Source organism: Neurospora tetraspora, assembly GCF_033439725.1.
Source record: "Neurospora tetraspora strain CBS 560.94 chromosome Unknown B0H65scaffold_9, whole genome shotgun sequence".
In the NCBI taxonomy this organism is placed as follows: domain Eukaryota; kingdom Fungi; phylum Ascomycota; class Sordariomycetes; order Sordariales; family Sordariaceae; genus Neurospora; species Neurospora tetraspora.
This window is the reverse complement of record NW_026944391.1, coordinates 1,309,513-1,334,910: the sequence shown is the minus strand read 5'-3', so window position 1 is coordinate 1,334,910 and position 25,398 is coordinate 1,309,513. Positions and strand designations below refer to the sequence as shown.

Sequence of the window (25,398 nt, the reverse complement as noted above, 5' to 3'; positions counted from 1 at the left end):
TATACTAAAATAGCCTCATCCTAATCACTACTCCTTAATTAAGGAAGTAAAGACCTATATTAGTAATATAAAAGCGGAGTTCGTACATTTTAACAGCGGTATTAATACTTAATTTATTATCTATAAAAACAGAACTAATTATAAAGAACCTATTAAATACTACGACCGAAACGAGATTGTAATTAATACCTTCATTACCGAGGACGACCTTATAAATAAATAGCTCTATAAATTAGAACTTAGCCTCTATCCCAATAATAAGAAAGATTGGAAAGAATTCGTAATTAGCAATAAAGTTGTACGTACTTGAATAAAATTATTAATTAATTACAAACTATAGGATAAAATTATAAGGGAGGAATAGGATACCGATAAATAGTATCAAAATCTTAAATAAATAATGAACTATAAGGCGGTTAATAATTAAATTAAGGTAAGGAAAATATATTATAAAATTATTATTATTCTTACGAAGGAATTTAAAAATGAATTTAATCGGTTATAAACCTAATTTATTACTATAAGTAACGGGTAAAATAAGGGAATCAGTAAAATCTTCGTTGCAAATTTATAATACTTTAATTTTATTAATATAATTAGGATTATCCGCCCTAAGTAGTATAATAGCGCTTAGAAATTTAATAAAAAATAGTTATTAATATTTTTAAATATATAGAAATCTATAAGAATTTTAAATAGTATAGTATTAATAGCGTTCGTTATAGGGTCGTTGTCGGAGAAAGAAAAGGAATTTATCGTAGTAATTTTAACGCTAGCGAATTTAATATCGAATACGATAATTAGAAATATAATAATAATAGTTATAACTATATTAGAAATAAGAACGTTCGTTATAATAATAAAAATAAAAGATTTAAGGGTGTAGAGAAAAGAAAGTTCCCGTCAGATAAATCCGAAATTTAATTACATAAGAGGAGTAATAGTATAGTATATAAAGTATATAAAAAAGCTTATTACTTTTTTTAAAGATTATTAATATATTAATTTAAATATAAAGCCTTTAGATTTTAAATTATACCCGTTTGTTAAATACGTTATTAAAGTTAATCTCTTGAGAAATTTAAAATTTATTAAGGAAGTAATTAAATTCTTTAAGAAGGAAGAGAAAATCGAGAAGGAAGAATTAGTGTAATTATCAAATTAGGTTTATAAAGTAACTTTCTAAATTAGTAGGGTACTTGAAATTAGAGAGGAAATTTACCCCTTTAAGAATTTAATAATATTTAATTTAAGTAGTTCGCGTTATATATTTAATATAATTATTTATTTCTTTTATTTTTATTATTTTAATCTGGATAATTCTTTGTAGGTTAGTAATATTTAAATAGAAATTAAAAGGTTTAGGGAAGTTAATATCGTTATTAAGGGTAAAAATAGACCTTTAAAATTATAGTTGAAGGAGGTTGCCTTCTACCCTAATTTTACTATCAACTTCGTCTCCTATTTTTAATTGCAAAAGTAGGGTTTCTATTAGGATTATTAATTATTAAATAATTATTTAAAAAAGGTTAACGGTTTATTTTTTTATTATTTCAATATTGTTTATAATTAAACGGTTATTAAAATTATTTTCCCTTTATTTATTAGAGCCTTATTTGTAGCGCGCCGTTATTGAATTAATTTATATACGTAATAACTTTCGAAATAATTAATGAAAATATATTATTAATAGTTCAGTTACTTAGGTCCCTAAGAATTTATTTATTTATAGAATATTAATAGAGTACGATTATATAGTGTACTTTTAATTAAATACAATATATATAGTATAGTAAAGATAAAATAATAAATTAGCTGCGTTTTGAGAGATCGAGGTTATAGCTTAGGGGAAAAATTCCCTATCGATTTCTTTGATTTTAAATTAGAACTTAGAGGATTACGTTACTTCCTTCTAATTACTTATCGATAGTTAAGATTAATTTAGGATTATTATTTATTGAACCGAGAAGTTATTACGATAGTTAATATTTTAGCTGGCTATATTTAGATACTTTAATATTAATACTATCGAATATAATAATAGATTTATAAATAATGAAATTAAAGGTAAATTTGCCTATTATAATACGGTTCTTAAACCTTTTATTCCTAATATCTAAATATAGAATAGAGGGGTAGAACGTTTAGGGGGTATAATTAAAGAGAGATATTATACGATATTATTAAGTTCGAAAATACTAGAAGATTTATAGTTAGAGATTATTTACGCGGCTATTTATTTCATTAATTATTCCCCTCGTTATTTATATAATTGGAAATCCCCCTTCGAACGATTTTATATTTATATTATAAGTTAATATAATTAATAAGAATTACGTAGATTAGATTTAAATTACTTATAAATTTATAGGTATAAGGTATTTACTATAATAAGCGCTATTTAGAGAAAGGAGTAAAATTTTTAAAAATATAACCTAAAAGTATAGATTAATTATTTCATTAGTTACTTAGCGACCTTAATCTATTATATATAGAATCTCTATATAAATCAGATTGTTTAAATTAGGCATATAATATTCGACGAAGATATTACCTACTACTTAAATGTTAAAAAGCTTGAAAATAACTTTAAAATTATTAGCAAAGAATTCGTTAATTTATTTAATAAATTAAACGAATTTATTAATCAACTTTTGGGGGTATTTAAACTATCTTATATTAAAGGCCATACGCTATTAAACGACGTTAATAACGGTAATATTAAACTTTTTTTATTACATCTTTTCGATCAAAATTAGAAGGATTATTAAGGGAATTAAGAAGTCTCTTAAAATAAGAGTAATTAATTATAAGAAGTATTAAATTTAATAATTTATTAACAATAAAATATTTATTAAATATATTATAGGTTTATACCCGTCACTTCTATTTATTCTACTAATTATACTCTATACTAATTATTCTATCAACTAAATTATCAATTAGTACGTTCATTATTAAAAATTATAAGAAGATACCTTTAATATTAATAGATTAGCTTAATTAGTAATTAAAATAAACGAGAAAATAATTATTAAGGTGGAAATTAAATAGTTAATTATAAAATATAGTCGTTTTAATAGGGTATATTAACGTGATTTTCCTTTAATACTTAAAGAATACTACAATCTAAATAATTATGTACTTAATTAATAATTTAAAGAAATAGAGGAAGTTTACTTTAAGAATTATAAAGGTATAAAGACGTAGATTAAAGTGGATTAGGATATCCACTATTTAACATATAAATAAATTTTCGGTTATATAGGTTTATATTTATAAATTTAATAAGAATAGGATATTTAATAAAGTAAAAGCGAGGTTCGTTATAAGAAATAATTAGTAGAAAACTATAAGAATTAATACATACGCGTCTACTTTCGTAGGTCGATTATTTCGTACTATTATTACTTTTGTTACTCATTTTAACTTTAAATTTATTTAAGATAATGTAATTAATATTTTTATAAATATTTACTTTGATAAGGAAATTTATATACGTATACTATTAGGGTATTAAGTACCTAAGAAAGTTCTTAAATTTATTAAGGCTTTATATAGTCTCCGACGAGCTCCTTTATTATAGTAACGAGAATTAAGTAGAGTATTTAAATCGATAAGATTTAAAATAATCTTTAAAAACCCGTATATTATAAAGAAAAACGGTATTTTTATATTATATTATATCGATAATATCGTTTTTATATTCGATAAAAGTAAGATAGACGAGGTTAAGAAATATACGATAGAGTTATAATTATAGTATTATTTAATAGGAGGAGATGAATTCTAATGGTTTTTAGGTATTGAAATTATATATAATCGAAATTAAGAAAATATTTGGTTATTTTAAGAGATATATATTAATAAAATTATTAAACTATTTAAATCTAACTATCGACTAATTTTAGTATTTATAGGTTATAAGGAATTGGTACTCTTTGAAAGTATTACCAGCTTCGTAGAGATACGAGCGTACTAAATTAATATAGGCTCTTTGCTATACGTAGTAATTAATATTCTATTAAATATTATATCTTCGTTAAGTAGACTAATTAAATATAACTATAATCCTAACCTTATTTATTTAGCGGCGAGCGAGAAGGTTATATAGTATTTAAAAATAATAAAAGTATAAGTACTCTACTTTAGTACGAATAATAAATTTAAAATTGCTTCTAATATTTCGTTTATGAATAATAAGAGTAATTATAAGAGCTCCTAAGGATTTACAATTAAATTATATAATAATTTAATTTATTAGGGAATAATTAAATAGACTACGGTTACTATATTAATAATAGAAGTAGAATTATACGTAATTAAGAAGGCAGCTAAAGAGACCCTTTTTATAAACCGACTAATATCAGTATTAGGGGTAAACTTACTAGAGGATTCTATTCCCACTCTACATTATAACAATTAATAAACTATTAGGGCACTTATAGAAAAAATACTTACCTTCAATATAGAGATAAAATATATAAATATATATAAATATTAATTAAAAGGAGAGATTCTCGAAAAAAGATTTTTAATATCGAGTATTTGAAAATAAAGTTAATATTAATAAATAAATTAATAAAAGCACTAGGTATTCCAGAGTATAATAAAATTAAGGAATTAGTAGGGATAATTAAAGTACTACTACGGAAAGATAGTAAAGGAAGAGATAATTTAGTATTGGGAGAGGTAGATTTTAATAATTTGGATGAAATATTGGGTTTGGAGATATGAAACGATGAAAGCAATATATAAATAGCTTCACTTTTAACTTCAAAAAGGAAAAAGAAATCTGCAAGTAAGAGGATATATTAAATTTTTGGGTAGTATTCTGGCTAGATGTAGGCTAAATGCTAGAGTCCCAGCCACCTAATTTAATAGGTCTTAGTAAATATGGGTTACCCCTAGAACTCTCTATACTAGAGCGCTCGAGTCAGAACACACAGAATCAATCAATCACCAGTAAATCTGACAGTTCTCCCCCAGGTTCCCCGTCTCCAACTTTTTCTCTCTCCAGACTCTCTTCCCCTGGGGAAGTTCCCTATGATTCGCCTCAATTCCCCGCCTTTCCCCAAGGTCTGATCCGATTGGGGTTTCATTTTGAGGGGAGAGTCTCAAAGTCCAAAAGTACCTTTTTTTACTGTGTCAAATGCTGTCTTGAGTCTTGGTCAATATCGCCTCATCCTCTTTGCAGACAGGGACAGTTGATAGTTTTTGGGGTCGAAAAGGGCCTTGAGCGGAGATGGAATGAACGGGACTCTAGCGGAATGGACATCCTTAATTCCCCTATGCATATGTCGTTTAACTTGTCCGTGTCTTTGGGTCAACATGAAGACTCTCATTCGTCTGGCAATTATCTCCAGTGTGGCCTCCCAAACTCGCTTCCAGTGTTTCGATGTCTGACAACATGACCTCCAACAAATGAGGTGATGATTGATTCTTTGTGTCCATCTGTTGGTCTCGCTTGTTAGCCGAGCTCTTTCATGTTTGTTTACTCGTTCTTTGCTGTGCTTTTTACCCTGTTTATGTATTCCTGTTTCTTTTCGAGGAGGCGGGCTATAGACAGACTACCCCTCTGCCCTATATCTAGACTACTTAACCGCTTTGGGCAAGGCCTCCCAGCTTTTTTCCGCTGTACAAAAAAGGCCACACAGCCGCAGGTGCCAGGTGCCGTGCGCCAGAACAGGTGCACTGGAAGTCCCAACCCTCAGTGCCTGCAGCTCAGTCTTCAGGGCAGCCGGAGCATCATGTTCCCGGGCGCAACCTCAATTTTGCGATGCTCCAGCCTGAACAGCGCAAGAGCAGACCGACTCCAATTGAATGCAGTCGCTCATTGTCAAACAACGACCTTCAATGTCCAGGTCCAAATCATCGCCTCCTGAGGTGAAGAAGTCTATTGATCAAGCTCTTAATTTTGGGGGAGGTCTGGTTCAATCCTTGATTCCGAGGGAGTGCATTTTGACTTTGAGCGTGACCAACCATTTCTTGGAGGGATTTGAGAAAAAGACAGATCATGTGCTAACGAACTTTGGCCTTGTTTCTGAGTTGGGTTGTTAGCGATTGATAAGATATGTCAAATTCCCCGCCTCCTTTTCGAGAGCCGGCGTCTACAGTGGAGTTGGACACCGCTAGAGTGTGGGACCATGATGCCATCATCCACCGCCATAAATCCACTGACGTCCACACTGCCGGTGGAGGATGCGGAGGTACAGTGGATATCCGCGTGTTCTGCGTGTTTTATCCACACATTGTTCCCTGTGATCCTATGGGTGTTGTTCCCTCGACCTAAACAGTTCCAGTTTCTACGGAAACTCCACGTCAATCATCACCAAATAAACAACCCACATGGCAACCATGCGTTTAAACAACTCGCAGAGTCCAGACTCCAGGATCGTCAAATTTCGTTGTCAGAAAAATACCCAAAAAAAAAAACTCGGCCCTCGTCCCGACTCTGCGAACAGAACATTGAACAACGCCGCGACCGGGCTTCAGACGAAAAAGCCAAGACCAACATCCTTCATCTCCAAATGGCAAAAACATCGACGGCCAAGGGGCACTTCAGGCTAAATGCACGCCAAGACGGGTAATCTGCCCTTGCTCCCACCCTCCCTTCGACAACCCCACTGGCGAATCCCACGGAGGTACATCGCGTACAACTGTCCTCGTCTCATCCGATTTCCTGGGGTACTGCTGGCAGCCTGGGGTAGGGAGCTGGGGAAGCTGAAGCTGGGGAAAGAAAATCTGGGGAGCTGGGGATGGAGATGGATCGCTTGACAGTTGACAGTTGACACTGTCTCGACTCTCGACAACAGTGTTCGGTAGCCTACCGGTAGCTATCTCTCACTGGCGTCCTGTGGCGCTCCTTCGTCCCGGGTTTGCGGAGAATCCTTCCTGCCTACCTGTCAGGCTCGCCTGCTCACATGCCGGTTGACCTCCCTTCTGAACCCGATTTCCCAATGCGGTGGCGTTGTTCAGAATTCACCAAAAAGTCACGAAGAGCTGGGCGTGCATCGATGCGGCTCTCTTGCCGAGAATCGAGACATCCGGATCATGGTCACCTCCGTACAGTACAGTATCTTCGCCGTTGCCGCCATCTTTAACCAACATCCCCGGTGATCCCATCTGATGATCAATTGGACCATTGGCACGCTGGACCGGACGAGGCTGGCCCTTCGAGATCCAGATTCACAGATCTCCGGTTGTCCCACACGAAAGAGAAATGAACGCCTCGATAAACGCCACAGACACCCGAACACACGAACACACATCTGGTGCGTCCGCTTGGCAAAAGCTGGCTGATGTGCCATCACAGATTCGGTCCGCCTATGCCGCTGTTGTCTGGTTGGCTGTCCCAGAACAACACCCATTGGATTTTGTTGGACTCGCTTATACCTGTGCCGTCGAGTTGCACTGTCTCGAATGTGTGGTCGAGTTTCGGTACACAGGCACGACGGGCACGACAGCAGTCAAATTCGCAGAACGCCAGAACCGCCAATGCCAGGACGGGTCATCCATGAACCCCAGATGGGCATGTCGTCTCCTTTTGGCTCTAGCTCCTCGTGGTTTGTGGAGAGGGAATTCTGGAGACTCTGGAGACTCTGGAGAAGAAGAGCCAGCCGCCCAGCCAACTCCCGTTCAACGTCTGCTCCAAAGTTGCGAGGAACTTGTGCTCGGCAACGGAAAACGAGGTGGAAAGACACTGGGCCAGAATGGGGCACACTGGGGGCACAATGGGGTGACGGTTCCGGAGGTGGAGTAAGCCAGGCCAAAAAAGTTGGGGAAGGTTGGAGAGGTTACATCCACCATGTTCCCCACACGGAGATACATACGGCATGTGAGACTGGAAGAGACTTTCTCAACCTCACTCTCTCTCCCTGAACACCCCTGGCTGCTGGTGCTTGGGATGGCTTCGGCTTGGAATGGCAGGCTGCCGGAAACCCAAAACCCTAGATTGTGCAGGCGGTGATCCGGGTCGACGACAACAACCTTCGATGAATGCTTCCATGGACCACTCAACTCAAACATGGGGATGGACTAGCCTAGCCTTTGTGCTAAGTCCAAGTCCCTTGGCGCTCCCCCCGGAAAAACCGACAAAGGAAATGGAATCGTGATGATCATGCATCTCACTTCCATCAGATGGTACCGACCCAGATTCCAGGGGGCTGCATCACAGACCTCCAGAGAGACCACACCAACACCGGAAGTGGAGGCTCGTGGAGGCGGCGGTCGGCCAAGATGGTCGGATTGGTTAAGCTTTGGTGCAGCTGTTTGACTGGTCCTGACTGGTCCTGAATGGTCTGGTCTTCCTTTTTCCTTCCCACCCCCTGGCTGATGGTTGTCCACCCCCCGGCCCCTGGCTACACAGTACCTGCCAATGTACACTCCCAAAATCCCCAAGCTAATCCTCCTCGGTACGGTAGGACCTGGGTACGTATTCAGCAGCATGCATGGAAGACGTTCCCGGTCCGGCTGCCCGTCTGGGTCACTCTCCGTATGGGGCGACGGCAGCTTACCACTCGAATACGTCAAATGTCAAAGCTACCACCAACTCGTTATATAATCCCCCTTCCGTCCCCCATCTCGAAGTGACGCTTCCTTGTGTGTCTGTCTTTTTCCTCATCAGCCTCTCCTCCACTTGTCCCAGGGGAACGGAACTGCTGTATCACTCAACCCAGACAAGACAACCACAGCACATTCAAGATGGGCATTCTCGACAAGAAGCCCGTGGCTCAGGCCGTCGACCTCCATCAGCTACAGGAGGATGCTCCTCAGTTTGAGAGGGTTAACTGGAAGAAGGACCCTGGTCTTCGCAAGCTCTACCTCTACGCCTTCATTCTCTGCATTGCTTCGGCCACCACCGGTTACGATGGGTAAGGGGATTTGATACCTTGCTTTCTCAAGAAGCACATTTCACTTGCTGACACTCATCTTTCCTGCAGCATGTTCTTCAACTCCGTGCAGAACTTCGAGACGTGGAAGAAGTACTTTGGTGACCCGCAAGGATCCAAGCTTGGTCTTCTCGGTGCTCTCTACCAGATTGGTTCCATTGGCTCCATCCCCTTCGTGTAAGTGTTCACAGGGATCGCAACACATTGCAGCTTTGATGGCTTTCATGAAACTGACTCGATACATTATACAGCCCCCTCCTTACCGACAACTTCGGCCGCAAGCTCCCCATCATCATTGGCTGCGTTATCATGATCGTCGGTGCCGTTCTCCAGGCCACCGCCAAGAACCTCGATACCTTTATGGGTGGCCGTACCATGCTCGGCTTTGGCAACTCCCTCGCCCAGATCGCCTCCCCCATGCTTCTCACTGAGCTCGCTCATCCTCAGCACCGCGCTCGTCTCACCACCATCTACAACTGCTTGTGGAACGTCGGTGCCCTCGTTGTCTCCTGGTTGGCCTTCGGCACCAACTACATCCACAACGACTGGTCGTGGCGCATTCCCGCCCTGCTCCAGGCTTTCCCCTCCGTCATCCAGCTCCTCGGTATCTGGTGGGTTCCCGAGTCTCCCCGTTTTCTGATCGCCAAGGACAAGCACGACGAGGCCCTCCACATCCTCGCCAAGTACCACGCCAACGGCGACGCCAACCACCCCACCGTCCAGTTTGAGTTCCGCGAGATCAAGGAGACCATCCGCCTCGAGATGGAGTCGACCAAGAACAGCAGCTACCTCGACTTCTTCAAGACCCGCGGCAACCGTTACCGCCTCGCCATTCTCCTGTCGCTCGGCTTCTTCTCCCAGTGGTCCGGCAACGCCATTATCTCCAACTACTCCTCCAAGCTGTACGAGACCGCCGGCGTCACCGACTCCACCGCCAAGCTCGGTCTCTCGGCCGGCCAGACCGGTCTCGCCCTCATCGTTTCTACTTCTATGGCTCTGCTCGTTGACAAGCTCGGCCGTCGGCCTGCTTTCCTCGCTTCCACCGCCGGTATGTGCAGCACCTTCGTCCTCTGGACCTTGACTGCCGGTCTCTACGGAGAGCACCGCGCCAAGGGCGCCGACAAGGCCATGATCTTCTTCATCTGGGTCTTCGGCATCTTCTACTCGCTCGCCTGGTCCGGTCTGCTCGTCGGCTACGCGATCGAGGTCCTCCCCTACAGACTCCGTGGCAAGGGCTTGATGATCATGAACATGTCGGTCCAGTGCGCGCTTACCCTCAACACCTACGCCAACCCTGTCGCCTTCGACTACTTTGGTCCTGATCACTCTTGGAAGCTTTACCTCATTTACACCGTAAGTTTTCTCGAACAACAGCCGTATTTTGCTGCAATAAATACTAACACAATCACAAACAGTGCTGGATCGCCGCCGAGTTCGTCTTCGTCTTCTTCATGTACGTCGAGACCAAGGGCCCCACTCTCGAGGAGCTCGCCCAGGTCATCGATGGCGACGAGGCCGATGTTGCCCACATCGATATTCACCAGGTCGAGAAGGAGGTCGAGATCCACGAGCACCACGAGAGCAAGTCTGCTTAAGCGTTGGTTTCTTGTCTCGGATTCTCTCTGCTCTTTAGTGATCGTTCCACCAATTTGGGGAACATCCCTTCTACGACACTTACCAGTTGGCTAGCTGGATCGAGTGTTTTGCTTGCTGTTTGGAAAGAGCTACGATATGAAAGTTTATATGTTAATATTTTACGATGTTAATTGAGTGGAATGATGGGCGACGTCGAATACGGGATGGGATTGGGAAGGGAAGGGAAGGGAAGGGAAAGTTGGAATATCTTGGTAGCGTTATTATACCCTCTTTGTTGTCGTTGGAATAGTTTTGGAAGGAGTACGATAATGGCACTTTTTGTTGCTGCACTTTTTGCTGTCTTTTCGCGTGCTTTCTTCCAGCTTGTGTCTGAGTTACGGGGGAAAGAAACGATTGGCGATGGCTTCACCTTCCGCACGACTAGGTGACAGTGGAAGGAACGGGGGATCAAAACCAACCATCACCACGAAAACCCCGGTCACGACGAAAACGGAGCAGATGAATGCCAACCATCTTCAGAGGGGACGACGCCACAACTCTCTACCTCTACATGATCGAGTTGCGATTCTCCAAGGTAGAATGGCAACGCCTCATTTCGCCGTAACGGGAAGCATCACCAGTGTTCACTTGCTACCTACTGGTGCCATCAACTTTCCAGACATCGACTCAAGCCTCGAGGACGGAGAAATCGAAGACAACACAATACCAAGTGACCGGATCTGGCACGTACGGAACAAGCTCGAAAGGATCCCGAAATCCCACTGGGGAAAGGCGGCCACCAGCAGTCCAGCACCACTCGCCAGCTCACCACGCCGCGCAGAGAAGCGAGCGAGCGGGCGGGCCAGGTCACTCGCTCGAACTCCAACCGTCCAACCAACCCCAATCTTCCTCCGCAAATACCGTGGAAGGGATGTACTCCGTGTGAACTGTAGGATGAACTAATGTAAGAGAATGTTCTCTCTATTTAGCCGGATCTACAAGTGTCTGTCTTGGCTAGCTTGGCTTCCGGGTAAGTTCGTAGTGTAGAGGTACATGCATACCCGTCTCTACACTACGTCTCTACAGCCGTCTTTCTGATCTGAGACCTGTAGACCCTAAGTAGACCCGAGAGGTCACTGGGCACATACACTCTGATAAACACATCATACCGTACGAAGCACGAAGGTTCCTTGGTCTCGGTAACCCGGATCCTGGATATCCCTTCGAGTGGCTGATGGATCTCGGGCATACATGCGGTTGCTGGGGTTGCTGGATAAATGGCAAAACGTGTAGTTTGGGACGTGGAGGTGGAGTAATGTATGGGGGTGAACTATGAAGCACGCGGAGTGAATTGGGGAACGTGGAGAGAGATGGGGAAGATGGGACTACCCGGAATACTCTACGTGAAAAGCGGAGTGTACACTAGAAGTCGTATCGTCGTTGCGTGGGGAGGAGGATTGAACCTTGGAGAAGGAGCGGTTCTTGGAGCCCATTTGAATGGAGGCAACTTGGGCAAGACACTTGCCAGTTCCGGTTGTCTGGTTGGAAGAAACGTCAACGCGTGAGACGTTTGGCGAAGGTTGGGGTACCATCGTGCTGTCGTAGGGCAGCAGCACTTCAGTCCACTCCTTCATTTTCTCGGACATAGTCACTTCCAAATTAGGAATTGGGTGAGGAAGAAGCGACGATGGAAGGGCTATCGATCTACACTAAATCTCCCAATGCCAACGGACATGGAGACGAATACCAGTACCAAGACTGTCCACTACTACTACTACACACCTACAGGATTCCAGGCTCCGTAGACGGCGAATCCAGATTGTCCAAAGTACACCCCAGGCCCAGGACCACTTGCCGACGGAAGGTTAAACCCACTTGCCACTTCACTCACTGCCCATCCTGTCACTCCCAACCGCCGCCAACCTATCGATCACTCCAGATCTCCAACTCCAGATCGATAGTTCCGTGGTCAACAACCAACGTCCATCTCCCTCGCAGTGAGTTTCGCCCCTTCGTCCGTCACCAGACTTGCCAGAGTGCCAGACGGACCTAGACGGACCGTGGACTGGACGAGACTGCTCGACTTCAAGTGGAAATGTCCAGAACGGACACATCCCATTCTTAGACGGGCGATTCCAGAGGGAACTCTTTTGCCAACGGTCATCCAGATTCCAGAGCACGAGACGTCAACAACGCTAAATTAAGGTACCAGACCTGTCCCCGGATGAGCAAGGGCACTGCGTAGGACCGTAAGCACACTTGAACGCCAAATGGAGTGGCAAGTGGTGTTCAAGGGGTGACCAATCGCTGAGAAGAGATGAATGAGTGAGCGCCATTCTCTCTCCCGGTTGTGTACCTCTACTAGTAAGTGCAACTACCTTCAATCCTGATCCCACATTGCCAATGAATACTGCACATCGGGTAGGGCCCCAGACTAGAGGTAGGTAGGATGCATAGAGGTACATACCTAGGGGTCCTGTTGGGAGCCTGGGACACGCGAGGGCTGCTCCAAGAAGTGGAACTTGGAGTCCAGTCAGCAAGAGACTGGACCTCGGGGCAACCTTGACCTCACAGCCTGGAAGTCTGACAATAGAAGGGCGTGGGACTGACTAGGCAGGTAGCTACGAACGTACACAGTCACTGGACAGTGGACAATAGGGCGCCTACTGTACGCCCCAGAGACCCGGCCCTCTGGACACTGATACGAGCCAACATATGAATGGGCTAGAGCAGACTACCTGATCCATCGTGGACCCGGGGAATGGACCGGTTAAATACATCCCGGCTGGCCCAGATGGGGTCCCTAGGTACCTCTAGGTAGTCTACGTACCACGCGGTTGGAAAGAAACCATGAGGTTCATGCAGGTTTCAGGAGAGATGGAGATGTCGAGACGGTGAGGAATTGGAGATGGCGGGAGACTACACTAGGTGGACGGATAGGTAGCGAGGACTCCGGCGGTGTCGAAGATAGAATAGTCCAGTTGGATTCCAGTTTGAGAAATCAGATCTCTGGACTGTTCTTTTCGGCGAGGAGGATTTGATGGTATGCTAGACTGGGTCACAGGGAACTAGGGGAGAGCGTGGGTAAGAGACGTGACTGTCCTGCAGGTTGAAGTCTCCTATGAGCAACAAAGTGAAATCTTTCAACAACGCTTCAATCACAATAACCGGGCAACCATCCTGTTACCACAAACAGCATACCAAACCACGCCTATCCAAACACCACATTCATTCGGAAACTGTCAAGTTACAGCCCATGCAACATCACCAACCGCGCGTCTACTGAGTACAACCTTCATCTCAAATCGACGCAGTACTACAGTCTATACTCTGCCAGGTAAAACCGTCAAAGAGCACCTCACTTTGAGAGCAGGCCCTAAAGACTTCGATAAAAGTGGTCAGTTACCCCTGAGCAGTGCATGCAGAGCTTCGCGACGCTCACGGGTTACATCAAAACAATCTACACTACATGAGTTGCATGAAACTGTAGCATCGATCCCCGCTGCGACGACAGATGAGCTGATCCACGAGCGGCTCGGTTGTTTTGTGACTGACTGTATCGCATGCCTGAGGTTCTCGAGGACTTCAGCATCTTTTTTTTTTTTTTTTTTTTTTTTGTTCATTTGGGAAAGCTCATCATTCGTCCTTTTTCCCTTCTTTCCGGTGGGTTGATATCGAGCTACACTCCACGCACGCCCAACAACTCCCGTCCCCAGGTACGCCCATTTTTCCAAGTTGCGAGAAGGAAAAGGAACCACACTCGCGCTTTTACCTGTAAGCAACCTATAATATAATCACCTGGCATCTATATACTTTAAATCTATTCTAAACCTCTATTATTTTCTTTTGCTTTAGGTAGTTTTCCTTGGTCGTATTTCGCAGTCCGACTTAAAGAAGTATAGGTAAGTAGGGTATCGAACAAAAAGTGCACCGTCAAGTTGTACGCTTCCTCAATAAGACTAAATGAGATAGAATAACGTCATACCGGCTTAGAGAATGGACGGAAAAGTGTATATCGAAGATAAAAGCCAATGCAAATAGAAGTACGAAATCTTTTTTTTCAAGTGTCTTAAGGGGGTGTACTTGGAGGGCGTACCTGGTGGGGAGTTTTTGGGCGTGCGTGGAGTGTACCTCTTCTTTTTTGTTCATTTGCGAAAGCTCATCATTCGTTCTTTTTTTCCCTCTTTCCCGTGGGTTGATATCTTCCTTACCAAACCACCCGTCCCTTACTCCTCCCCCTCCTTCCCCTCCTTCCCCTCCTCCTCAGCAGCAGCCTCCTTCACAGCTTCCTCCTCCGCCCACCCCAACGCCTCCTCAAACACCTCCCTCAACTCCTCCCACTCCTCCAGCCCAACACTAACCCTCACCTGCTCCGGCACCGCTCCATACCCCGCATGATACTTCCTCACACTCTCCTCCGCGCCCCACAGCAAATCGTTGAAAGGCAAGGCGATCGTCAGATGTGCGCCCAGATGCGGTCCCTGGTGGACATGCAAATGGTCGTAAAACGCCTTCGCCACTCTCTTCGAGGGAAAATCGATGGACAGCAAACAGCCGAAGCCGGGGGTGAAGGAGTCGTTGCCTTCCATTTCGTCGTAGGGCGGGCCGCTGGGCGCGGGGGCGGTACCGGAGCGCATGTGGTGGAGGTAGTAAGCTGTTTGGGGGCTGGAGGCGGAGGGGGAGAAGCTAGGGTAGAGGACGCGGGAGATTACGCGGGGGGATTGGTGGGTGGTGGAATAGGTGTGCAGGAGGGAGGCGAGCATTTGGGCGTTGAGGTTGTGCGCTTGGGAGCGGGCGAGATAGGAGGAGGAGTTGGACAGGAGGTGGGCGGCATCGGGAGGGGAGAGGGTGTTGTGGTGCGAGGTGTTGAGGGTGGAGGAGAGGAGGGGGTGGTAGCGCGAGGAGGGGGAGAGGAGGATTGAGCCGGCCATTACCTGGGAAGGGGTCAGTGTTCACTTTTTGTGAAGAAAGGAAGCGGGAGAACGGGCGTAGGAAAAGAGAGGAGAACAAGAAATCGTGATACAGAGAGGGAGGACAAAGCAGGAGAATGGGGGAAAGAATAAACAAGGGGAAGACAACACCCAGAAAGGGGCGAAGTCTAGCAAAGGAGGGTTGACTTACATCCGCATAACCACTAAACGTCTTCGTCAAACTCGTAACCACCACATCCGCCACCGGCAACACATCGATATTACAAAACGACCCGACCGTATCGTCAACGACAACCGGGAAGTCGTACTCATCAGCCTATCACCCAACTCCCATTAGCATCTCACCCACCATCACCATCACCACATAGGTAGCTTTCCTCACATCCAAGGACAGGAACAGGAATACTCACGATCTTCCTCAACCTCCCCAAATCCACACTAACCAACAACGGATTACTAGGAAACTCCACAAACAAATACCCCACCCCCCTCCCCTTTTCCCTCAACCCCCTCGCATACTCCTCCAGTTGATCCATCACCTTATCCGAATCCTCGCACTCCCCAAAGTGCTTGAACCCCTCTACCTCTTCTTCCCCTTCTTCCCCTTCCGTCGGCTCGACTTCCTCAAACAAGTGGAAGGTAGAATGAAACACCGCTCCCAACGCCACCACCGGTCCTCGGCGTCCGGACTTAAAGAGAGCTTCTTGCAGACGGAAAACGGCGGCCATGCCGGTTGTGTAGAGGAAGATGTCGTTGGGGGTGAGGCGGGAGGCGATGGCGGGGTTGACAGGGAGACGTTGGCAGAGGGCTACGATCCTCTCGCGCAAGGCTTGGTGGGCTGGGGACTCTGGGAGGTAAGTCGGTTTGGGGATGTCCTTTTCCGTCAAGATTCCAGATCCAGATCCAGAAACGAAGTCAGACCCAGTGGCGGTCCACTCTAACACCTTGAACTGGCTGCTCGTTTCAGGTGAAGAAGATCCTTCGACCGGGAGCGGAACGAGAGGCAACAAAACCTCAGCCAACCTTGTACTGATCCCCACACCGGGATTCGTCCAAACACCCATCACCCCCTTGGATTTTTTCAACGGGTAGATGACCAGATACAACCTGACTTTTTCGGTAAGCGCAGCAGCGTCGGCGGGTACAGAGGCGTTGTTGGGGATAAGAGGGACATCGAAAAAATCAACAACCCTGAACTGCAAAGCCGAAGCATCGCTTTCGCTGTACCGATGCTCCGCCGGTCGGTGATGGGAGATGCAGTGCGCTGCGGAGAGCGGGAAGGCGTCGGGGGTGGTGAAGGGGAGACAGCCGTGGGTGGAGGGGGAGATCCCTGGCGCTGACGAGGGGGAGGTGGTGGAGAGGTGGGTTAGGATTTTGGTGCACAACTATTTTCTTGTTAGCTACCTACCTGAAATGTAATGAGAAGTGGAAAGGGAAAGGGAAAGGGAAAGGGAAAGGGAAAGGGAAAGGGAAAGGGAAAGGGAAAGGGAAAGGGAAGAGAAAGAAAAGAGGAAGAAAAGAGGAAGAAAAGGGGCATACATACATCCTTAACAAGAGAAAGAGGTGAAAAGCGCGGGTACATGCTCTTGAGCTGTTTGCCTAGCTCTGGGTCACCGTCACGGAGCCGGAGGGCGGTGTCCCATCCAGGCAGATGGGTGGTGATTGCGTGAGGAGTATGGGGAGGGAGGGAGTGCCCGAGGGGGGTGGTGATGGGTTTGACGGTCATGTTTGGCGGTCGTCCGTCACTTCGATTTGAGTGTAGGTGGTGTTGGTGAGTGAGTGAGTGAGTGATATCCAGCTAGAAGTGGTCTTTTCTCTCTGCTCAATAAATGTCAGCTGAGCTACTGACCTATGTCTAAGAAAAGTGAAGGTCGACAATAACTTACATGAGTGTCTTACGAGATGTAAAGTTAAAGTTCACCCATAAGACCCTGAGTGCATCCCCCGAGCCGCGAACAATCTGACGCCGCAGTCACAGGCCCAGACAGGGGATCGTGGTCCGGCTGCCACGGTGGCTTCAGGAACCAGGGACGCCGCCGAGCCGTATCCACTGAAAACGTGTGCTGACACACGCCTTCTAGAACGAGCGATAGAAACCATAGCCGCCGACCCTGAGAGCCGCTTTGTGGCTTCGGGTCGGGAGCCCCTGAAGCCCAAAGTAAACAAAGCGTTCGGCTGTCGGGAGAACCACCACCACAACACCAGGAACCAAGAACCTCAACTCAACTATTAACCCTGAATTATTTACTTTCCAACTCTGTTCTAGATCTATACTATTACATGCTTCCTTCTTCTAACCAAAACAAACCTCTACCATCCATCCATCAATACCTACTCTACCGACTGCTTGCTTACTTTCCGCTTACATCACATCAAACTACTCCTCCCACCAATCTCATTACTTCCCTGCCCATCCCTCATCTCCCCACTCCTGCCCACCACAAACTCATGATAAATCCTCTCCAACCTCTTTCTCTCCTTAACACTGATCGACGCCCTGGTTGCCTCCAGCGCCTTGTACAAATGCTTCCAATTAACCACCACCTCCTTGTTCAACGCACCACCAGCATCCTCCTTACCACCACCACCCACCGTGCCGTTAACCGCCTTGTGATCAGTTCCATTGACCTGGGCGGCAGCAGCAGCCTGTCTAGCCGCCTTCTTCTGCATCATCTTCAGCGTCTCCAGCTTGGCGCTGATAGCCGCCTTCTCCGCCAACTCGGCCGCTCTGGTTCTGGGCGCGGAGATGTTCTTCGCCACAGCGCCATCGACCTCGTCTCCATAGCGGAACTGCACGAAGTCGTTTCTTCCCGAGGACTTGGAGGAAGCCACGCCACGGCGAGAATGGGAAACCATACCGGTGCCCATATCAGCCAAAGCATCATGAATAGCCTCCAACTGCGCATTGGAAACCAACGCCTGCAGATCAGCGCCCGTGAACCCATCCGTGCGTTTGCCAAGTTCGAGCAAGTCCTCCTCCGAGGACCAGACTTTTTCGTCGACACGAACCTTCTGCGTAAGAGCCTTGATGATATCCAATCTATCCTCCAGATTCGGGAAGTCGCACAGCAGCGACTTATCCAAACGACCGGGACGCAACAAAGCCGGATCAATCAGATCCGGTCTCGAAGTAGCAGCCAGGACATACACCCCTGACAAACCCTCGGCACCGTCCATCTGCGTCAAAAGCTGGTTGACCACACGATCGGTAACGCCCGTGGAATCGTGTCCACGCTTGGGAGCGATGGAATCGAACTCGTCGAAGAACAAGACGCACGGCTTGGCGGCGCTGGCGCGCTCGAATAAGTCGCGCACGGACTTTTCCGAGGCACCAATGTACTTGTTGAGAATCTCGGGGCCCTTGACGGAGATGAAGTTGAGGCCGCACTCGCCTGCTACGGCGGACGCCAAGAGGGTCTTGCCGCAACCGGGGTAGCCATACAAAAGCAAACCGGAACGTAAGCGCAAAGGGCACTGGGCGAAGATGGGCGCGTACTTGGTGGGATATTCCAGGGTTTCGAGGAGGATCTGGCGCGTCTCCGTGAGGCCGCCGATGGAGGAGAAGGTGGTGGACGAGCTCTGAAGCGTGACGTTGCGCAGGGAGGCGGGCGTGAAGCCGGAGATGGCGGCGTCAAAGTCGGCGCGCGCGAGGTGGATGGTGGAGACGTCCTTGTCCAGGGCTTCACCTACGCACCGGCCGAGGGCTTCGTTGCGGGCGCGGGAGATGAGTAGAATGAGATCGCCGGGCATGTAGCCGTCGGTTTGGCCGGCGATGTCGAGAAAGTCGAGATCGGCGTCGAGGACAAAGCCGCTGGGCTTTTTGGTAGCCTTCTTAGGCGTGGGCTGGTTGGAGCCTTCCATCCAGCCGTCGCCGTCTTCGCCACCGGTGGTGCTGCCATCGCGGGTGGGCGGGCGGCTGTCGAGATCTCCGTCGGCAATTTCGCCATCTACCGGCACGGCGTCCTTCTTGGTGAGGGCTTCCATGATGCGTCTTCTTGTCTCCTTGTCGGGAGCGCTCAGGTCAACGATTTCACGGGCGACGTGACCACCGACTATGACGTTGTGAAGTGAGTCCTTGCCCTGGCAGGTAGCAAGCAAAACGACGTTGCTGTCTTTACCGCAGTATTGCTTAACCATGGAGCAGATGGCTTCACTGATTTGTCTGCTTCGGGCATTGTCGTTTCCGACTTGGAGCTCCTGTTCCGACGGGCAGAGCTTGTCGAGATCATCCAGGACAACGACCGCCTTGCCGCCCAGTCTGGCGCCCCAGCTGGCTGCCATAAAAAGATGGTTCAAGGTCTCCTTGATGTTGGATATCCTGCTCTCGTCATTGACAAGCTTTGTGCATGGGAAGTACGTGGTGTGATAGAGCTGGGTTGACCGCAACGTGCGGGCAACGGACTGTGCCACAGATGTCTTGCCGGAACCCTGGCCACCGGTAAGAAGGACGGAAGACATGTGAGTCAAATGCAACTGGAGCTTCTCCAACAGCGAATCAATCCCAACTAGCAAAGAGTCAGAGGTCTCAAAAGACAAGTCACCGTCACCCTCTGTCAACCACGCCGGCTTGCCGATAGGCGCCTGAACAGAAATGGGAACCTTCCAGTCAGATCCAAGAACCCAGCTCAATGGCTTCTTTCCAGATGCCTGAGTAGCAGGTGCGGGCTCAAACTTGATGATGCCGCCCTCCCAGCCACGGGGGCAGTCAAACCCATCATAGAGCGCCAGCACCTGGCCATCTGTGATAGGCCCAGACAGTATCCCAGTGCCTTCAGGTCCGTAGATGTGGTCGACCTGCTTAGCAGCCTCCTCCTTTTCCGCCTTGGACTGACCGCCAAACTTTAAACCACCAGCAGAAGCCGCAGTCTTTGCCGACGCAAACGGGTAGATGTTGATCTTTGTAAGCGAAGCGCGCGAAACACCGTCCTTGTCCACGCTCTTCTTGCCCAAAGGAGATGAAGCGGCCTCAATCTTGACCACTCCACCGACCATTCCATGGCTTCCAAGCGCCGCAGCAAGAGGCGACGAAAGAGCAGCTACCTGCCCATCAGGAGGGTCATCCCATCCGCGGAGGTGAGCCACAATCTTGGTCGATGGCGCCGAAGCGGGATCGACCTGTTCGGGCTGAACAGGGGCATCGGTTGTCGGTTGTAACCCAGCCGGGCGCACCACAGTAACAGACACATATTTGGCCCCCTTCAAGTCTCCCGTTGTCAACAAATCGCGGTCAACCCACACGCTAAGATCGTCGGTCGGCTTCTCGTCGTCGAACCATTCCTGGAGATGTTTCCGGTCGATACCCCTCAAAAACACGGGCGGCGTCTTTTCCTCCTTCTTTCTCCTACTTGTGCTTGCCGAGCTCTTCCCACTCTTCTTGGAGTTTCCACCCACACTCCTGTTATCCTTGCTACTGCGTGTCTTGGAGCGGACCTTGGGCGCCACAATGATCTCGGCATCGGGGGCAATCTTGGCGCATGGCGCGTCAGGAGGCAGAGGAGGATCGATGGAGATGACCTTGATGTTGGCCTTTGACGTTTGCGACAAGTGTAGGGTTAGGGGATGTGGTGTAGAGGGAACGCCGCCGGGAGCGTAGACCGGGTTGGGAATGGCGCGGACTTGGAACAGCAGGTTGTCTTCGAGGAAGGTACCGTGTAGCTCAATCATTTCCCAGTCGTCGGGTGTAAGGGGTTCGATGTTGACGGTGGTGGCCATGGGCGGGTCGAAGTGTACTGTGGCCATGACCTTCTGCCCTTCCTTGAGGCCCAGGGTGCCGGCCAGAGTGGTGTCGATCTCGACGAGGGGGATTTCCTGGTCGCGCGACGAAGTAGACCGTGTCCTGTCGATACCGTGACTCCCAACCATGGGGTTGACCTTGCGCTTGCTGGGCATGCCGGTCCATCCTACGAAGATGTTCTTGTTGACGGAGGGGGGGGCGCCCGAAGCGATGGCGTCAGGGGTCGACTGGACGCGGTAGTTGAGCTCGACAATGACATTCTGGGCGGGCTGTCCATAAGGGATCTGTGTCAGCTGGAGTCTAATGGCATTCCCCCTGTCTCTATGACTGGACTGCTTACCGTGTTGACATTGGAGAGAAGGGATGCCAGTGACGGTGGCAGGTTGACGAAGCAGTTTTGGAGATGGACCAGGGAGATCTCGGCAGCCGTGGACTGCGCGTTCTTTCTGGGAGCCATGGTTTCGTCGGTGTCGACTGTTATGGTCGTGATGCTGTCGTGGTGTTTGGCATAGGCAATGAACAAGTCCGAGATGTCAGATGAAAGTGTCCTGACCGTAATGTTAGCTTAGCTGAGTTGACCTAACAATTACACCGGGGATCCACTCCATCCCCGGGTTTCCAGCTGTCTTGGCCCTCTTTGGGCGGAGATCCAGGGGCATGATTGGTGTTGACTGCAGCTGATTGTCTCCAAGAGCCCCAGTCGCATGTGCCCGGGCCGAGGCACAGGGACGGGACCTGCTACAGGGGGTTTCGGGGATGTCCCAGCGCAGGTACAGCCGCACATAATTGTTAGGGCGGGACATTGTCTTGAAATTGGTGATGATTTCGAGGAAGGAGATATCTGGCATTGCAACAACAAAACAAGATGGGTATGGCGGCTTAAAGGTATCTAGAGAATATAACAGATTGTAAGATGAGTGAGAGGTTATAATAAGTGATTCAATGGTGTCAGCTGACAGGGAACTACACACTCCCATGGTTGACATTCATGAGCCATCAAGTCGAGATCAAAGTCACTATGCAACACTGACACACCTCCTGTAACTCGAATGCTGCCGCCACTCACTGCCACCTGCCAATGTCAGTGCCCAGGGACGCCTGCAGCCCATTAAAGATTCCTTTGCTTGACGCGTCTCATCGCGACTCAAAACGCGACAGTCCAACCACCCCAGTCTCTGGGAGGACCCACTCTTTGCTTCTCCATTCACATGTTGACATTCAGCCAAGTGGAATTCCCATCGCAACCAAAACAATCGCCGTCTTCCGTCGCAAACACAGCCCAGCCCACCACACACCGAGTTGCGCCATATCACATATCGCACCATGGCGCTCCTCAGATACCCCGCCCCCGTCGATTACGACGCGCAGATGTGTAAGTGATGGCAACTCCAAGCCGACGAGGGAAAAGTTTGATCGCATCTCGAAGCGCGGAAGATCGCATTAGGCTGGGAGCTAACTACGACGAACAACAGCCGCGTTTGAAAACTTTCTCGACGACTTCAAGACCTCGCCCCAAGACTCCATCACCCATGCGCTAGGAAACATCGATATTAACGAGGACGACCTCAGCGACGAGTATGACTTCATGGACGAGGACGACGATGATGCGCAGGAACAGCGCCGCAGGGAAAGAGCTAGGAGACGCGCTCCCCGCCACAAGTACAAGGAGCTTCTTCAGGAACTAGCAGACCGCAAGATCAACGAGATAGTCATCGACCTGGACGACCTTCAATCATGGGAGGACGATGTCAACGAGGGCCTCAAGCTCGTCGAGTCGGTAGAGCGCAACACCAAGCACTACGTCGAGGTCCTGTCGCGCGCCGTGGACAAGCTGTTGCCCCAGCCCAGCAACGACATCACATTCAAGGACGATGTGCTTGACGTCCTGATGGCCAACCGCCAACAGCGCAACCGTACCCTCACCGAGGCCGCCGAGAACCTGCGCGACCCCGACATGCTCAACGACACATACCCCGCCCAGCTCACCCGCCGCTACACCCTCGTCTTCAAGCCCAGGACAATGACCGCTGACGGGCCTCAAAAAGCCCTGTCCGTTCGCCAAGTGCGCGGCGACCACCTCGGCCACCTCATCACCATCCGCGGCATTGCCACCCGTGTGTCCGACGTCAAACCCATCGTCCAGGTTGGCGCCTACACTTGCGACCGCTGCGGTTGCGAAATCTTCCAGCCCGTCACCGACAAGCAGTACGCCCCCCTGACTCTCTGCCCATCCAAGGACTGCAAGGAGAACCAGGCCAAGGGTCAGCTGTACCCGTCGTCGAGGGCATCCAAGTTCCTGCCCTTCCAGGAGATCAAGATCCAGGAACTCGCCGAGCAGGTCCCCATCGGTCAGATCCCCCGTACTCTTACCATTCTTGCGTACGGCAGTCTGGTTAGAAAGGTCCACCCCGGTGACATTGTCGACATCTCCGGCATCTTCCTCCCTACTCCTTACACCGGCTTCAAGGCTATGCGCGCTGGTCTGTTGACCGACACCTACCTCGAGGCCCACCACATTGTCCAGCACAAGAAGGCCTACACCGAGATGCAGATCGACCCCTCCCTTCTCCGCCGTATCGCCAAGTTCCAACAGACCGGCAACACGTACGAGTACCTCGCCAAGTCCATCGCCCCCGAAATCTACGGCCACCTCGATGTCAAGAAGGCCCTCCTCCTTTTGTTGGTTGGCGGTGTCACCAAGGAAGTTGGTGATGGTATGAAGATCCGCGGTGACATCAACATCTGCCTAATGGGTGACCCCGGTGTGGCCAAATCCCAGCTGCTCAAGTACATCTCCAAGGTCGCCCCTCGCGGCGTCTACACCTCCGGCCGCGGTTCCTCCGGTGTCGGTCTCACAGCCGCCGTCATGCGCGACCCCGTCACCGACGAAATGGTTCTCGAAGGCGGCGCCCTCGTCCTCGCCGACAACGGCATCTGCTGCATCGATGAGTTCGACAAGATGGACGACAACGACCGCACCGCCATCCACGAAGTAATGGAACAGCAAACCATCTCCATCTCCAAGGCCGGCATCTCCACGACGCTCAACGCGCGCACCTCCATCCTGGCGGCCGCCAACCCGCTCTACGGCCGCTACAACACGCGCCTCTCGGCCGTCGAGAACATCAACCTCCCCGCCGCCCTGCTGTCCCGTTTCGACATCATGTTCCTCCTCCTCGACACGCCCACCCGCGACACCGACGCCCAGCTCGCCAAGCACGTCGCCTACGTGCACATGCACAACCGCCACCCGGACATCGGCAACGGGCCGGACTCGTCCGTCTTCACCCCCGAAGAAGTCCGCGCCTACGTCGCCAAGGCCCGCGAGTACCGCCCCGTCGTGCCCCAGGCTGTGTCCGAGTACATGGTCAAGACGTACGTGCGGCTGCGCGCGCAGCAGAAGCGCGCAGAGAAGAAGAACCAGAACTTTGGCCACACCACCCCGCGTACCCTTCTCGGTGTCGTCCGTCTCGCGCAGGCGCTGGCTCGTCTCAGATTCAGCAACACCGTCACGCAAGATGATGTCGATGAGGCGCTGCGTCTCGTCGAGACTAGCAAGGAATCGCTCGCCCAAGACGACAGGAATGCCGCCGGCAACAGGCGGGCGATGAACGCCAGCAGCAGGATCTATAACCTCGTCAAGGGGCTGGCGGATAGCGGAGCGTGCAGGCCGGATGATGTGGATGGCCAGGAGGAGGAGGAGGAGGATGAGTTTGGTGTGGAGATGAGTTTGAGGAAGGTCAAGGAACGGGTTATTGCTAAGGGGTTCACCGAGCAGCAGTGGTTGAGTGCGTTGGATGAGTATACTGATTTGGATGTGAGTGCCCGTTTCGTATCCCTGACTGATAGAGGATATGTGCTGACGAGAAAATTCAATAGGTCTGGCAAACGGCTGGTAATGGAACTAGGTTGGTGTTCATTACTGCGGGTGGTGAGAGGGAGGGTAGTGAGGATATTTAGACCTAGGGGTGAAGGCAGGTAGGTATAGAGGGGTGGCTGTGACTGTGACTGGATATTGTTGGGGTCAAGGAAAACTGTTCAGCTTGCTGTTTTTTTATGTGATATTGATGTCTGGGTGGGTGTGTTATCCATCCAAACTGGCGTTGTAAGGGTTCAAGTTGAATGATAACGGAGTTTTGGGATTTCATGAGTTGATTTGTGTAGTGAAAATGGTATCGGTGAGTTGTGAACTTGATTTAACACATTACACACGATGACAATCTCTAGAGGGTTTCATGGACGTCCTACATTGAAACCATCAAACACA

At 48.4% G+C, this 25,398-nt stretch overlaps 5 protein-coding genes across 5 annotated transcripts; 3 read left to right on the top strand and 2 right to left on the bottom strand.

The window, feature by feature from the left end:
- Positions 1-7,222: 7,222 nt before the first annotated feature.
- On the top strand, positions 7,223-7,959 carry B0H65DRAFT_583370 (uncharacterized protein; the record flags this gene model as incomplete). Its single annotated transcript, XM_062830877.1, has 1 exon — positions 7,223-7,959. The coding sequence occupies one exon, from the start codon at positions 7,223-7,225 to the stop codon at positions 7,760-7,762; it is 540 nt and encodes a 179-aa protein (XP_062677172.1). The 3' UTR covers positions 7,763-7,959.
- Positions 7,960-8,703: 744 nt separating this feature from the next.
- B0H65DRAFT_553335 (general substrate transporter) lies at positions 8,704-10,486 on the top strand (the record flags this gene model as incomplete). Its single annotated transcript, XM_062829954.1, has 4 exons — positions 8,704-8,873; positions 8,943-9,068; positions 9,143-10,244; positions 10,307-10,486. The coding sequence occupies 4 exons, from the start codon at positions 8,704-8,706 to the stop codon at positions 10,484-10,486; spliced, it is 1,578 nt and encodes a 525-aa protein (XP_062677171.1).
- A 3,968-nt stretch (positions 10,487-14,454) lies between these two features.
- B0H65DRAFT_480631 (pyridoxal phosphate-dependent transferase) lies at positions 14,455-17,246 on the bottom strand. The gene is made up of 4 exons (XM_062827591.1): positions 16,941-17,246; positions 15,808-16,782; positions 15,588-15,713; positions 14,455-15,400 (listed from the first exon to the last, which is right to left on the bottom strand). Exons 1-4 carry the CDS (start codon positions 17,121-17,123, stop codon positions 14,693-14,695), a joined length of 1,992 nt encoding a protein of 663 aa, XP_062677170.1. The 5' UTR covers positions 17,124-17,246; the 3' UTR covers positions 14,455-14,692.
- Positions 17,247-17,619: 373 nt separating this feature from the next.
- B0H65DRAFT_503446 (P-loop containing nucleoside triphosphate hydrolase protein) lies at positions 17,620-21,858 on the bottom strand. Its single transcript, XM_062827876.1, has 2 exons — positions 21,472-21,858; positions 17,620-21,400 (listed from the first exon to the last, which is right to left on the bottom strand). Exons 1-2 carry the CDS (start codon positions 21,586-21,588, stop codon positions 17,765-17,767), a joined length of 3,753 nt encoding a protein of 1,250 aa, XP_062677169.1. The 5' UTR covers positions 21,589-21,858; the 3' UTR covers positions 17,620-17,764.
- Positions 21,859-22,175: 317 nt separating this feature from the next.
- B0H65DRAFT_339794 (DNA replication licensing factor MCM7) lies at positions 22,176-25,349 on the top strand. The gene is made up of 3 exons (XM_062823623.1): positions 22,176-22,503; positions 22,604-24,948; positions 25,011-25,349. Exons 1-3 carry the CDS (start codon positions 22,455-22,457, stop codon positions 25,089-25,091), a joined length of 2,475 nt encoding a protein of 824 aa, XP_062677168.1. The 5' UTR covers positions 22,176-22,454; the 3' UTR covers positions 25,092-25,349.
- Positions 25,350-25,398: the final 49 nt, after the last annotated feature.

Excerpts from the sequence above, each read along its gene's own strand:
- B0H65DRAFT_339794 (XM_062823623.1), top strand. The coding sequence starts at position 22,455 with ATGGCGCTCCTCAGATACCCCGCCCCCGTCGATTACGACGCGCAGATG. Across the intron at positions 22,504-22,603 it reads CGATTACGACGCGCAGATGT|CCGCGTTTGAAAACTTTCTC; the intron begins GTAAGTGATGGC and ends GACGAACAACAG. Across the intron at positions 24,949-25,010 it reads ATGAGTATACTGATTTGGAT|GTCTGGCAAACGGCTGGTAA; the intron begins GTGAGTGCCCGT and ends AAAATTCAATAG.
- B0H65DRAFT_480631 (XM_062827591.1), bottom strand. The coding sequence starts at position 17,123 with ATGACCGTCAAACCCATCACCACCCCCCTCGGGCACTCCCTCCCTCCC. Across the intron at positions 15,714-15,807 it reads TGGGGAGGTTGAGGAAGATC|GCTGATGAGTACGACTTCCC; the intron begins GTGAGTATTCCT and ends GTTGGGTGATAG. Across the intron at positions 15,401-15,587 it reads CGTTTAGTGGTTATGCGGAT|GTAATGGCCGGCTCAATCCT; the intron begins GTAAGTCAACCC and ends ACCCCTTCCCAG.
- B0H65DRAFT_503446 (XM_062827876.1), bottom strand. The coding sequence starts at position 21,588 with ATGGCTCCCAGAAAGAACGCGCAGTCCACGGCTGCCGAGATCTCCCTG. Across the intron at positions 21,401-21,471 it reads TTCTCTCCAATGTCAACACG|CCCGCCCAGAATGTCATTGT; the intron begins GTAAGCAGTCCA and ends CCTTATGGACAG.